This window comes from Phaethon aethereus (genome assembly GCF_964289735.1).
Source record: "Phaethon aethereus genome assembly, chromosome: 7".
NCBI classification, from domain to species: Eukaryota; Metazoa; Chordata; class Aves; order Phaethontiformes; family Phaethontidae; genus Phaethon; species Phaethon aethereus.
In genome coordinates, this window is record NC_138583.1 from 1,139,451 (window position 1) to 1,152,528 (window position 13,078).

At 45.0% G+C, this 13,078-nt stretch overlaps 1 protein-coding gene across 1 annotated transcript in view; it reads right to left on the reverse strand.

Annotated features, from left to right (window-relative positions):
* Nucleotides 1-13,078, reverse strand: part of TUBGCP2 (tubulin gamma complex component 2) — a gene marked incomplete at its 5' end in the record, with an annotated part of 37,931 nt that overhangs the window by 20,316 nt on the left and 4,537 nt on the right. The window contains 5 exons of the mRNA XM_082001882.1: nucleotides 529-674; nucleotides 1,600-1,789; nucleotides 3,315-3,514; nucleotides 4,597-4,804; nucleotides 6,197-6,356. Coding sequence (XP_081858008.1) covers nucleotides 529-674; nucleotides 1,600-1,789; nucleotides 3,315-3,514; nucleotides 4,597-4,804; nucleotides 6,197-6,356 — 904 coding nt within the window. The remainder of the gene's footprint in view (nucleotides 1-528; nucleotides 675-1,599; nucleotides 1,790-3,314; nucleotides 3,515-4,596; nucleotides 4,805-6,196; nucleotides 6,357-13,078) is intronic.

Consider the following 13,078-nt stretch of genomic DNA (forward strand, 5'->3'; position numbering starts at 1 on the left):
ACTGAAAGCTGGAAAGGATTTAGACACCTTTCAAAAGATGATACAGAATTTTAAATTAGGCACCTAGTATCACATTTAAGGAGAGATTTAGAAATGGGTTTGTTTCCCAGTGGTGGCAAAACATTGCTGTAGATAGACAGAAACTGAAGATCCGGTGCTGCACTTTAGAAGTAGCTTTTGGAGGGTTTTGTACTTACGGAAGAGAACAATGTTAGCCATCAGGTTGCATGCTTCATTCAAACACCCAAATTAAAACTCTGCATGTTCAAACCTCAGTTGTCTAGCTCCATCTAGCTAGCTGCTAGATAACTGTACCCATGAAACAGAGCAGTAAGACAGTCTCCTTGCTGCTGGACTCCTTCCCATGTGTTGTCTGGGGTTCTTTTTAAATCTGATTCTTCTGTTCCTCGGAGAAGTTCAGCTGGACAACCCCATAAACTGGCAAAGTATGATGACATTTACTTTACGTACAGAAAGGTAATGCTTGTCTCAAGATTCCTCTTATATCAGAAGCATATCTTTACCTACCTGTGCTTAGTATTTTGTCAGCCATTTTCTGCAAGAATGAGGGAATTTGTTGCTGAACAACAGTGTATCTTTGATCCCAATACTTGTCATTATAGTCCTCCTGAATCTTCTCCTTCTGCAGCTCATGTTCCTCCACCATGAACTCACTGGACAGTTAAAGCAGATGTTTAGAAGTAGGAACTGGTACAATGAAGAATACTTTTTTTGACCTGTAAACTGGTAATATGATCTATCAGAAATAAGGTCTCGTGAAAATACATTCCAATCAAGAACTGAAATTAGTCTGTATTTGTAGTAAGAGGAGTAGCATTATACAGAGTGTTTCTGCTAATCTGAAATCAGCTATGACAGAAACAGATTTTTATAGGGTTCACAAATCAAGTCTAAACATTATTTGGTTGTCAGTGTAGAGGTGAGGAAGCTGGCCTTTGTCTGTCTTACCACCACCAGGAAGACAGTAATTTTTCCTATTTTAACTTGAGTTTTGCCCCCCCTTAGGATTCTGAAAATGTGGGAAACAGAAATGCTGCACAAACTATTAAATACAGCAAAATGCTTCAAATGATTCTGCAGAAGCCAGGAAACTTCAGAGTGTTGTTAGCTCATATCAGATTAGCATATCAGTGGACTACATTTAACACAGATTCACTGAGTTATGACACATATGCCCCATGAGAAAAGGGGTCAACCCTGTCATGAAGAGGATGAGGATGTGAGAATACTTAAAGAGGGACAGGCATGGTACAGTGGCATTTGAGTGGACTGCATACTTGAACTGTTGTGCTATTGACTTTTGCATATAATTTCCTTGAATTTGGAAAAATCAAGCAAGTGAGAGTGTCTCTGACTGATTACCCACTGAATCAAATAAGACATGTAGTTTAACATGATCCAGCAGCTCCCCTTCCTTGCAACACTGCCTTGTCAACCTACTGCTGCCAGGTCCAGGCCCCTAGGCTATGCAGACTCTACAAAGCAGAGGGATGGGTGCACTAAAAAAGTAAAAGCCAAAGACCCAAACAGTATTTCTTAACTTTTGCATTTCATTTTCATTCCTTAACTATTCTTTACCTGTATGGATCATTAATGATGCCTCGATAAATCCACTTTTCCAGAGTTTCAAAATAAGGCACACTGGCGGCCTTGGTTAAATATAGGCACAGCTCCTGGGCCTGGCTGTCTCCTGTGTAATTGAAAGTCTTGTCATGGAGTAAGCTTAGGGTTGATCCTCCCATACACTCACCTTTATCCACAGAAGTAGCTAAAATTCAAAAAAAATATAGATATAAGACACAAAACTGACACAGATTAATTGCACAAGCTATGCTGTTAATGAAGTTAGCAGTTGATTAGCTGACCACCCTAAGTCACAGATCTCCATGTCAGCTGTAGACCCCTGCTGTGAAGATGCAAGGCCATTCCACCACACAACCAAAAGCTTACATCCTGAAATGTCCTGAAACGAAAACCCAAACTATCTACAATCTAAGAAAGCAATAACCAAACCCAATCCTCCAGGGAAGGAAAACTGAACTCAGGTAGACACAAGGTACATGGTGGCTTTGAGTCCAAAAGCCTCCTACACTGAGGGGACCATGTATAGAGATCCGCTTTCCAGGTGGCAATGGAAGAAATACACACTTCAGTGGCTTGCTTGAGAAACCTCTGATCTCAAATGCACTTCTGTTCTTAACTGTTAACACTGAGGTAGCCATGCATAGAGCTTGAACACCAGGATTTAGGTAGGTTGATGGTGAAATTCATACTTTGCCATCACAACAGGGATGTAGGGACAGAGGAATACAGTACTACCACGAGTTTTGGATCGAAGCAAACCTTAATGTATTTGGCTAACTGCTGTGTTCCAAAAACCTGAAAATGTCATGAAAACTGAATAAGTTTTCATATATAAAAAATAAAACCCAGTGCACCCAGGGCTGCACTGCCAGTGATTATTCCCCTCTGCCCAGCACTGGTGAGGCCACACTTGAAACACGGTGTTCAGTTTGGGGTCCCCAGTATGAATGACAAAATTAAGACTCCAGCAGAGGTTAATAAGATGGTAGGGGGCTGATGCCCAGGGCATACAAGGAGACCCTCAGGGAGCTGGGCTTATTAGCTGAGAGAAGAGAAGATGAATCTGGGGGTTGTCAAACATCATTCCTTCTCTATCCAACAGATGGTTCTAGAGGAGATGGGTTCTATGAAACTCCTCTTGGAGGATCACAGTGACAATATCAAAAGGGAAAAAGTTACAAGGGCAATTCCAGTTGGAGATATGTTCACAAAATGATCACAAAAAGGGTAGTGAAGTCATGGGAAAGGGCCCAGAATGGTGGGGTATCTCCATCACCAGGGATTGTCCAGACTCGCCTGGACATGGCCCTGAGCAACCTGCTGCAGCTGTGAGCAAGGGGACGGACTAGAAACTTCCAGGGGTTCCTTCCTGTTGAATTGAGTTGTGGTTATACATCCACACACAGATGGAGAAGCATTTGGAAAGAAGCTGAGTAGATGATGGAAACAACTGATCCAAAGGGCATGGACTGTGAAGGTAAAGGGCATGGACATGCCTCATGAGAGCTCTGAAGGGCAGATTCAGCCCTAGAGCCCACTGCTCTCAAAAAAAGAGCAGTGCCCTGACAAGTACAATTCCCCTTGGCTTTCTTCTTTAATATAACATAAAATTAAAATGACACGGGCCCTACCTGTATTGCTACTCTGTACAGTTTTCAGAAGTTGTCATGCACCTGTCAAAATGTAATGACTGTATTTTTGAAATTTACCAAGCGAAGCCAGAATCTCCAGGGTCCTCATTGTGGGCTGGATATAAAACCAGAGTTTCTGCAGTGACAGAAGTCCCTGTCTCTGAAGATGTTCCAGCTGGGTAATTAGTATCATGTATTCCTTGATTAGAGTCCGCATAGCAGCAGCCAGAGCATGATTTACCTGTCCATACTCAAAGGAAGACTTCTCCTCTATAAACCTGTAAAAAACAAAATGAAAACTCAGGCAAGTCACCTTCTGTCATTTTCAGAAATTTTATCTTCAGGACACTGTACAAGCACATGAGTAGATAGTGTGTTGGGAAGTGCATCAGTCTTCGGCTGGAGTTTCAGGCTCCCCATTTGCTCTGCATCCCCCTGCCTATTTCCCATCACCACACTTCCTAGTATGGAAAGCTGTGGCAAGAAGTTTCCTCCCAAACTGCAGGGAGTTTGCAAATAGAATTATTTGCAAAAACACTATGTAAAAAGTGAGAGCCAGGATTTTCAAGACGATTGTCTTTGCATAAGCAACAGATTACAGGGCAGAAAAAGATCTCAAAAGGAAGCAATGTGAACCCAGACACGTGGGGAAAGCACTGTTGCTAGCTTCTGACACCACATGACACAGCAGGGATTCATCTGACCATATTTAGATGGCTCCGTACATTTTAGTGGAGAGAGACAGATGCTTCTGAACACAAGTCGTATCATCAGGAAGGAGACATGTAAAAGAGATAAGATGAGTCATGTCTTAAAAATGCCTCTTTCTCTTTGCTGATCTTTTAGGGACTTTGAATCAGATGCAGACATCTGCATAACAAACATCTGCTGTTAGTGAGGCATACGTTGTATTAAGACCTTTTAACAATTATTTAAGGTAGCTATCAGAAACTAGGCAGCAGTAGGTTCTCCGGCTCAGAAGCACACAGAGGTTGTCTCAGTCCTGGATGCCCAGAGGAGAGCAAATAGCAGGAAACATGGAGAAATTCATAGCAGAGTGGGATGAGACAAGCCAGAACAAGCAGACATATCCTATTTGCACTTTGCCTGAATGTACCAAGACCAAGTTTGCACAAAATGAAGATGAAGTGAATGTAAAAGTGAACTGTCAGCAGAGATGAGAAACCCAGCAAAAAGAAATGTAGCTAAAACTAATTCAAAGAAATTGTTGTTCTTATTTTATATCCCCATAGGTTTAAATTAAGCTTGGAAGTTAACATCTGCGCAATGATGGATTCTCTATTCTACAACCTGATGCTCAAAGGAGAACATCCTCTTCTGACAAAAGTGAGCTTGGTACCTGGTGACAGCAGAATAACTTGTGGCTACAGGAAGAATCCGGGTCACCAGCTCTTTGATGGACAAGTCCAAGTTTGGATCAACTGAAAATGCTCGGTTCTGCCTGCCTACAAGAGGCTGTGCTGTGATATATCTTCCATCCACACCAATCAGAACGTACAGCAAGTCCTCCACAATCATGGATTCTTGGGAGGCTAATGGCAAAGTACCTGTTTTCAAGGAGAAGACAAAAAAAGAACAGAATCAGAACATGCCATAGTACTACCTGATCGTCCATTCATATCATTTCAATCTAGTACCTGAAGCTTGAAAGGAAGACATACTACCATTCAAAGAGAACAAAGGAAGATCACACAAAGCTGAATCAAGATGTAGAGAAGGGTCAACTCCAAAATCATCTACCTTTCTTTCCAGGAAAGCAGAATCCTTTGCTCATTTATAGCCAAAGCAAACCAAGTAGACAGGCCTATACATACGAGATCAGCCACAGCTTGTGCTGCTGATCATTCTACCCAAAAGGGCTTGGTTATATCAGACCTGAGGAGCTCCAATCTTGTCAACAACTCCCCCTACCTCCGCTCCACTGAAATATTCAAATATCAAGAAAACAGTTCAAATACAGATACAAAGAAATGCTAGCCCAGCAAAAGCGGCAGGTAAACTGCAAACTGTAGGGTCTCTGAATGGTGCAGTCAACTACAAACCAGCTAAAAAGAAGCATGAAGGACTCAACACAAAATATAATCAAGTGCATCAGAAGATCAGGGAACAGAGTGGCTACAACACTAGCAACAGCAAAGCTTATCTCATGAAACACGGCAACGATTCCTCCCCATTTGTAGGACTGTATGTGAGTGAACAAATGGTTCTGAGCTTGCTAAGAACACACCCTCACAGCACATCCCAAAGGGCCCTGGCAGAAATGCATTGGCGGACAAACTATTTAAGGGCACCTCCAAGAATGAGCTTACTGTTTTCTTGTCCCCCTTAGATGCAGCCCAAATCCGCATAAGGAAGACGCTACAGCTCTTTTGTAGGAGCCTCCATAGTTCTGGGGAATGGAAACATCAGTCTCAAACTCACCTGTTCTCTTCCAAAAAAAGTTCTTAAATCTAATTTATGAATAAGAAACCACACATAGCTCAGTGTAAAGCTAGAATACAATGGGGAGAGATTAGTCCCCTGCTGCTCTGGTGAGGAGAGAGCGAGCAAATCAGGGAGGCTGTTGTAGTCTTATTGGAGAGGATATTGAGCTGGGTGCGTTGATGAATAACTCCCTTGTCAGGTATAACTACAGATTTTTCAGCTGAGAATACAGATATGGTACTCCTACAGTAGGATTTTATGAAGGGTGTGCCTCAAGAGAGAAAAGGGGCTGGGAAACTCAAAACAGATTAGATCCCATAGATCAACAGTGGGGCTGGAGAAACACTGTGAACAAAATAAGTTTGGGTGGGTTGTTTTTGAACCCCACTCTTCATCTTGCAGAGTGCAAGGAGCCAAGTTTTGCTTTCATCTGGAGTGTCATGAAATCTGAATGGCACTTCTGAACAAGTATAAAACATAAAAAGTTAATGCCATTTTCCCTGCGTACCACATACCTATAGGTACCGTTGTGTCAGTGCTTAAACTGGTGCCAATTAAGAAATCGCCAATAAGTGCAGGTCTCTCATACACCCAGGATGGAAATACTGGAATGGGCTGGCCAGAACTCTTCTTGTTCTGCTTATCTCGAAGGATTTTTCGTGTAAGCTCAAGAGGCTGTTGGAAAAAGAGAGAGAGAGAAAGTAGAAAAAGAGATCATCAGAAGTCCAAGAAATTTTGAATTTTAAGCAGAAACTGGGTGTAAACCGGTAACTTAAGAACAGAAAGTAGAATAGCTGATGTTTCAGTAGCACGGTGTAGGATTTGGTCTCCCAATACCATCTAGTCTATCAGTCTCAGTGCTGCAGAGGTGATTTTTCATACAGTCGGCTTTTGTTTTATTGGAGGGTACATCAAATAATGCCCTTTTGCACACCTCCCCACCAGCCTGAGTGCTAAGGCACACACAGGGGAGCAGAATGGGGACATGCACAACCATCAGGCAGCTAAGTAGTTTGCAAAGTGCACCGCATGAAAGGCAGCAAACTCCTTCCAGAAGCAGTAAGCAGTAACATCTTAGTCAAGGGGCACTTGCAGATAGGCTAAGAAACACATCTGAACTCGGTTTCTGTACAGTGCCCACTGAATAGCTGCATGCCAAATGCAATCCAAATAATCCTCCCACAGATAGCTGGAAAATTATGGAGTTTTTTACTCTGAGTAGGAGTCAGTGAAGGAAATCACAGAATCACAGAACGGTAGGGATTGGAAGGGACCTCTGAAGATCATCTGGTCCAACCCCCCTGCCAAGGCAGGATCACATAGGGCAGGTTGCACAGGAACACATCCAGTCAGGTTTGGAAGGTCTCCAGAGAAGGAGACTCCACAGCCTCTCTGGGCAGCCTGTTCCAGTGCTCCGTCACCCTCACAGTAAAGAAATTTTCCCTCATGTTGACGTGGAACTTCCCATGCTGCAGTTTGTGCCCATTGCCCCTCGTCCTGTCAGTGGGCACTACTGCAAAGAGACTGGCTCCATCCTCCTGACAGCCATGCTTCAGATATTTATAGACATTCTAAGGTCCCCTCTCAGTCTTCTCTTCTCCAGATTAAACAGCCCCAGGTCTTCCAGCCTTTCCTCATACGAGAGATGTTCCAGTCCCTTAATCATCCTCGTAGCCCTCCGTTGGACTCTCTCCAAAAGTTCCCCGTCTCTCTTGAACTGGGGAGCCCAGAACTGGACACAATACTCCAGATGAGGCCTCAGCAGCACAGAGTAGAGAGGCAGATTAACCCCTCTTGACCTGCTGGTCACACTCTTCTTAATGCACCCCAGGACATCACTGGCCCTCTCAGCCACCAGGGCACATTGCTGTCCCATGGAGAACTTACCGTCTACCAGGACTCCAAGGTCCTTCTCCATGGAGCTGCTTTTCCCCTAACCTGTACTGGTGCATGGGGTTGTTCCTCCCCAGGTGCAGATGAACTCAGAAAGACTGAAAAACTTTCCACCCCTGGCTCTGGGTCTCTGACACTAAAATAAATGGAGTGCAAGATTAATTATCACCTGGAGAGACTTGTGAGATGTACAACCTACATGAACATTTAGAGTCCCAAGTGCACAAACACAGGGGACATGCTTGTGAATGCCATTTCTTAAGCTCCACAGATGTGTATGTGAAATGGGATATGCACAGGGTCATTTTACTTTCATCTCATAGGAGGACTCAGAGGAGAGAGGAACCTGGGAAGGAAGCAAATGCACATGTGAGCTTTGCATCTTAAAGAATGGTGCTTTTACATGTGAGAGGTGGTTGATGTACACTGTGGCTGTCCCTGGCCATTTTTCATATTCTCAGAGCTGCCAAGCGCTGTCTTGAAATCCTTCAAACAAGCATCAGCTGTGGGAACCATTCCTCCAAGCAGCACCAGTTCCAGGCATGTTTGCTGCAGCCTTGTCTCTGGCATAACGCCAGTACAATGTCCTCAGGTCAGAAAGGCACATCAAAGCAACACAACATTCCTACTTATACTGAATACGTGCGATCTGCTCGAAGAACCTCAATTTCCTCTGCTCCCCTAACAGAAACAGGATGACTCTCATTAGGAGGGTATGGAGAAGGATGAAACATCAAGTAAGTTGCCAGCAATTCAAAGGATGACTAAACTTCACATAAAACAGCAGATCTCAGTCTAGGATGTGGGTAAACAACTTTAACTCCTTTATATATCTTAAACCCATACAGTGAGAGTAGTACATAGTAGTTTACTTGTCCGTCACGATTTGGACACACAGACATTGGCTAAAAGATCAAAACATCATGTGCACTTTCTGCACCACCTTGAGCTCCAGGTCATTAAAGGAAGACCTGGAGTGGAAGATCTCCCTGTGCAACTGGCCCTGTGCAGCATGGCTGTATGAACAAGCTTCTGCTTAGGAGAAGGCCAGCCATCATTAAATGTTCCCTAGTGGCAGGGAGGAACGAGTTGGAAGAAAAACTCCACAAACCATGGACCTCACTATCACAATATCTCCATGAACCATGCATGAGAGAGCAGACTGAGAAAGTATCTAAGTCCAAAAGCTTCTGAGGCATTGCACTAAGTATGGAAGACCATAGAACCTAAAGAGCCAGGTAAGATCTCAAACGTACATCAGGATGGAAGACAGTACCATAAAATAGAGCTAGTTCAGTGAAATGGACTGTATGAGACTTGGAAACTGTATGAGACTCTATGACCTTGGAAATTTAGAGACATGAAGTAATTCCCATCTTCAGCTGCAAAAATGAAATCAGTTCACAGACTCATAGAATGGTTTGAGTTGGAAGGGATCTTTAAAGATCACCCAGTCCAACTCCTCTGCCATGGACTCCCAACTCCCTAACCTTTTACTAGATAAGATTGCTCAAAGCCCTGTCCAACCTGACCTTGAACACTGCCAGGGATGGAGCATCCCATCTAAATCTACCCTCTTCCTTTTTAAAACCACTGCCCCTTGTCCTGTCACTACCGGCAATGGTCTTACACCATCTTTCTTATAAACCTCCTTTATATATTGAAAGGCCGCAGTAAGGTCTTCTCGGAGCCTTCCCTTCTCCAGGCTGAACAACCCCACCTCTCTCAGCCTGTCCTCACAGCAGAGCCGTTCCATCCCTCTGATCATTTTTGTGGCCTCCTCTGGCCCCGCTCCAGCAGGTCCATGTCTTTCCTGTGCTGAGGGCTCCAGGGCTGGACACAGTACTCCAGGTGGGGTCTCACCAGAGCGGAGTAGAGGGGCAGAATCGCCTCCCTTGACCTGCTGGATGCACTTCTTGTGATGCAGCCCAGGATACGCTTGGCTTTCTGATCTGCAAGTGCACACTGCCAGCTCATGTCCAATTTTTTTTTCCACCAGTATCTCCAAGTCCTTCTCCACAGGGCTGTTCTCCATCCCTTCATCCCCCAGTCTGTACCAATAGTGGAGATTGCCCCAATCCCGCTGCAGGACCTTGCACTTGACCTTGCTGAACATCATGAGGTTCACATGGGCCCACTCCTCCAGCCTGCCAAGGTCCCTCTGGATGGCATTCCTTCCCTCCAGCGTATTGACTGCACCACTCAGCTTGGTGTCATCGGCAAACTTGCTGAGGGTGCACTCAATCCCACTAGGTATGTCATTAATGAACATACTAAATAGTATTGGTCACAATACAGACCCTTGAGGGATACCACTCATTACTGGTTTCTGTTTAGACACTGAGCCATTGACTGCAACTCTTTGGATGTGGCCACCCAGACAATTCTAGTAGACTGCCTTCCTTCTTGGCCCTGGAAAATACCTATTGTAAAATACTCTACTTCCATAAAAGAATAAGACCAGTAGCTCCCAGTGCCTGAGGGAAGTCCCTGAAATGAGATGAGCTCATGGCACTGTGAGGGAGCTTGATGACACCTCTGTCCAGTGAAGTCACAGCCTATGGGCTGGGGCATGCCTCGAGTAATGGTGTGGGCTATGGCATCTGTCCCTAATAAAAAGGACGGACTGAGGCCTATTCCTTATGGTGATCATGAAAAGGAGCAGCCAGAATTCCTGAAACAAACGCAGGACCTTCTTCATCAAGGGACTGGTTCTCCTTCACTAGTGATTCTGTGGGATGACAAGAGGCAGGGAGCTTCTGATGGAGTTCATTCAGCTCTAGCATGAATTTATTAACTGGCAGAGTTCAAAAAGGTCAACACAGTTTTGGCTATAAAGGACACAGTTCCCTGAAAGGAAACATGTAACTTTTACTACCTCAATGATTCTTGGGCCAAACCTGGTCCAAGCAGCACTCCAATCACTGAAAGATCACTGGATGATCTCTCTGACAGTGCCAAGTAATTACAGGGCAGATGGCACAGCACTCGTGGCACCGGTGACAAAGCACGTGTCTCAGGGGCATGAATACCCTTCTCTTTGCAACTTAAAATTTAGATCATTGTCATTACAGGCTTCAACAACAGCCTGGATAAAACTCCCAGAACTGAAAACGTGGCCCTCAGGTCTGGTACTTAAAAGCCCATGGGATAGGGTAGCAATTTGCTACTGTCATCCTGATGAACCTACATCTAGCATCTTAAGCAATGACTGTGTCCACATCCATTGGTGTAGAGAAAGAGCTCATCTTCGTGCTCAATGAATGCCAGCTGCGCCAAAGGGCTCCCTGCACTACAGCCCTGGTACCAGGGAAGATGGGCAGTGGTGGACATACACTGGACTTAGAGCACAGGACCAAGGAGGAGTGGTGGGGGCAGCTGGGCTTTGCTGGGTTTGGCCAACAGAAGGTCTAAGAGCAGCCTGCAACTACAGGAAGGACAAGTATCAAGGTGATGGGTGAAGCCAAGCTCCTCTCAGCAGTGGCAGGAGGTTCAGATGGCCTAAGACACAAGCTGCCTCTTGGGATATTGAGATTGGGCAGGAACAGACACTTTTACCTGCAGAGGGGGAACAGCCATGGGGGGTCAGCAGGGAGATTGCCGTATCTCCCTCCTGGGGAGGCTGCAGGACTCGGAAGGAACAAAATGACAGCTACCCTGCATCTAGCGTGGGTGACAGTCCTGCTGTTGAGAGGGAGGCTGGACTGGACAACCCCCTCGGCTCCTCCCACTCGTGCCACAAGGAATCTGTGGCAAGACTGGCAGCTATCCTCCATCCGCGGTGAATGAAGATGGTGCCACAAGGATGACAAATAGAGCTGCTCAGTGAGACCTTCATTAATACAGTGTGAAGGATCACTCCAGGGCTTATGCCAGTGCACAACCTGGCTTCTAGAAGAAAGATGGAGAAATAAATCAATTGCAATTATTATGACTACTTGACAGTCCTCTTTGGAAGTGGCTCTAGCAGACACTCTGGGTCAGGAGATTTCAGCTATATGTTAATACAGCCCTACTAACTCAATGGCCCTGAGCACCCGCCCATTAGGGCCTTCTATCAGAGTTTCAGCTTTTTAAGTCTGAATCAAGTATAAATGGAGCAGCAGGGAGGCACAAATCTTTTTAATTGGCTTGCACTGCCATTTCAGTTCCTTTGGTTGTGAACTGCACATCGCAGAGAACAGCACTTACTCTTCTTTCCTCTTTTTATATATGATTCTATACTCTACAACTACCTGAAAGGAGGTTGTAGTGAAGTGGGTGTTGGTCTCTTCTCCCAAGTAACTAGCGATAGGAAATGGCCTCAAGTTGCGCCAGGGGAGGGCTAGACTGGATATTAGGAAAAATTTCTTTACTGAAAAAGTGGTCAAACATTGGAACAGGCTGCCCAGGGAGGTGGTGGAGTCACCATAACTGAAGGTGTTGAAAAAAACGTGCAGACGTGGTACTTTAGGACATGGTTTAGTGGGCATGGTGGTGTTGGGTTGACAGTTGGACCTGATGATCTTAAAGGTCTCTTACAACCTTAATGATTCTATGATTCTATTATTCTAGCAAGTCTGCACATAATTCCTACTAAAAAGATCAGTTATCTTACTGGAAATTCAGCTTCCCTTCATGATCTAAACCAACCACTTGACTCAGATCATCTGTGAAGGATTTGAATGAGTCACGCACATATTTCAGTCTGTGCAGACACACATTTCACAGTGTATGTGGAATAAGGCTGGTTTCATCACTGCCTGGCAGGGGGAGGGTGTTAGACTCTCTTTATTTAGGATTTGAACTCTCCATCATCACATGCATGTACTGCCCTTCAAGCTGAAGGACCCATCGGGTGTGCTAAACACTGAACATGGAGGGTACATTCCTCTAGCCATTGATGGCCTGAAGTGATCTGACCATCACAGCAAACCCTCCACTTGGTGGCAGATGCATCATTTACTGTGATTATCTTCACCAGGGACAAGAGGGTGTTCTCTGGAAGGTGTTAGCTCTGCTCAACCACTGCCATAGAAAGATCTTCACAGACTGAAGCACATCTGCTGAGAAGCCAGCACAGGCAATAAACCATACACAGCCACAGCTAGAGAGCTCTACAGCAAAGGTTGGTCGCATGCGTCATCACTGTGAATGCTGCCACATGGCCAAGACGACCAGCAGTGCCACAGAGTGAACAGCTGAGTGAAGCACACACCGCACCAATGCAGACAGACCCTGTGCGCTAACAAGACACAGATATGCCTCCACTGAGCGAGGGTGCAAGAGTGCCACAACTGCAGACAGAGAAGACCCCAGTGTGATTTCTGAGTGTTCACAAGCAGGTTGGCATCCTCAGAAACAGTCACATGCAGAGCCTGGAGGCTTGTCTCCTGTTAGATTTTATTGACCAGTCATCAGAAGGCACAACAGAAACAAACCTCTGGAACAAAGGTAAGCTGCAAAATTTTAAATGGAAGCATTTGCACATATTGTCACTCACTACAGACCTCTGAGCATCTTTT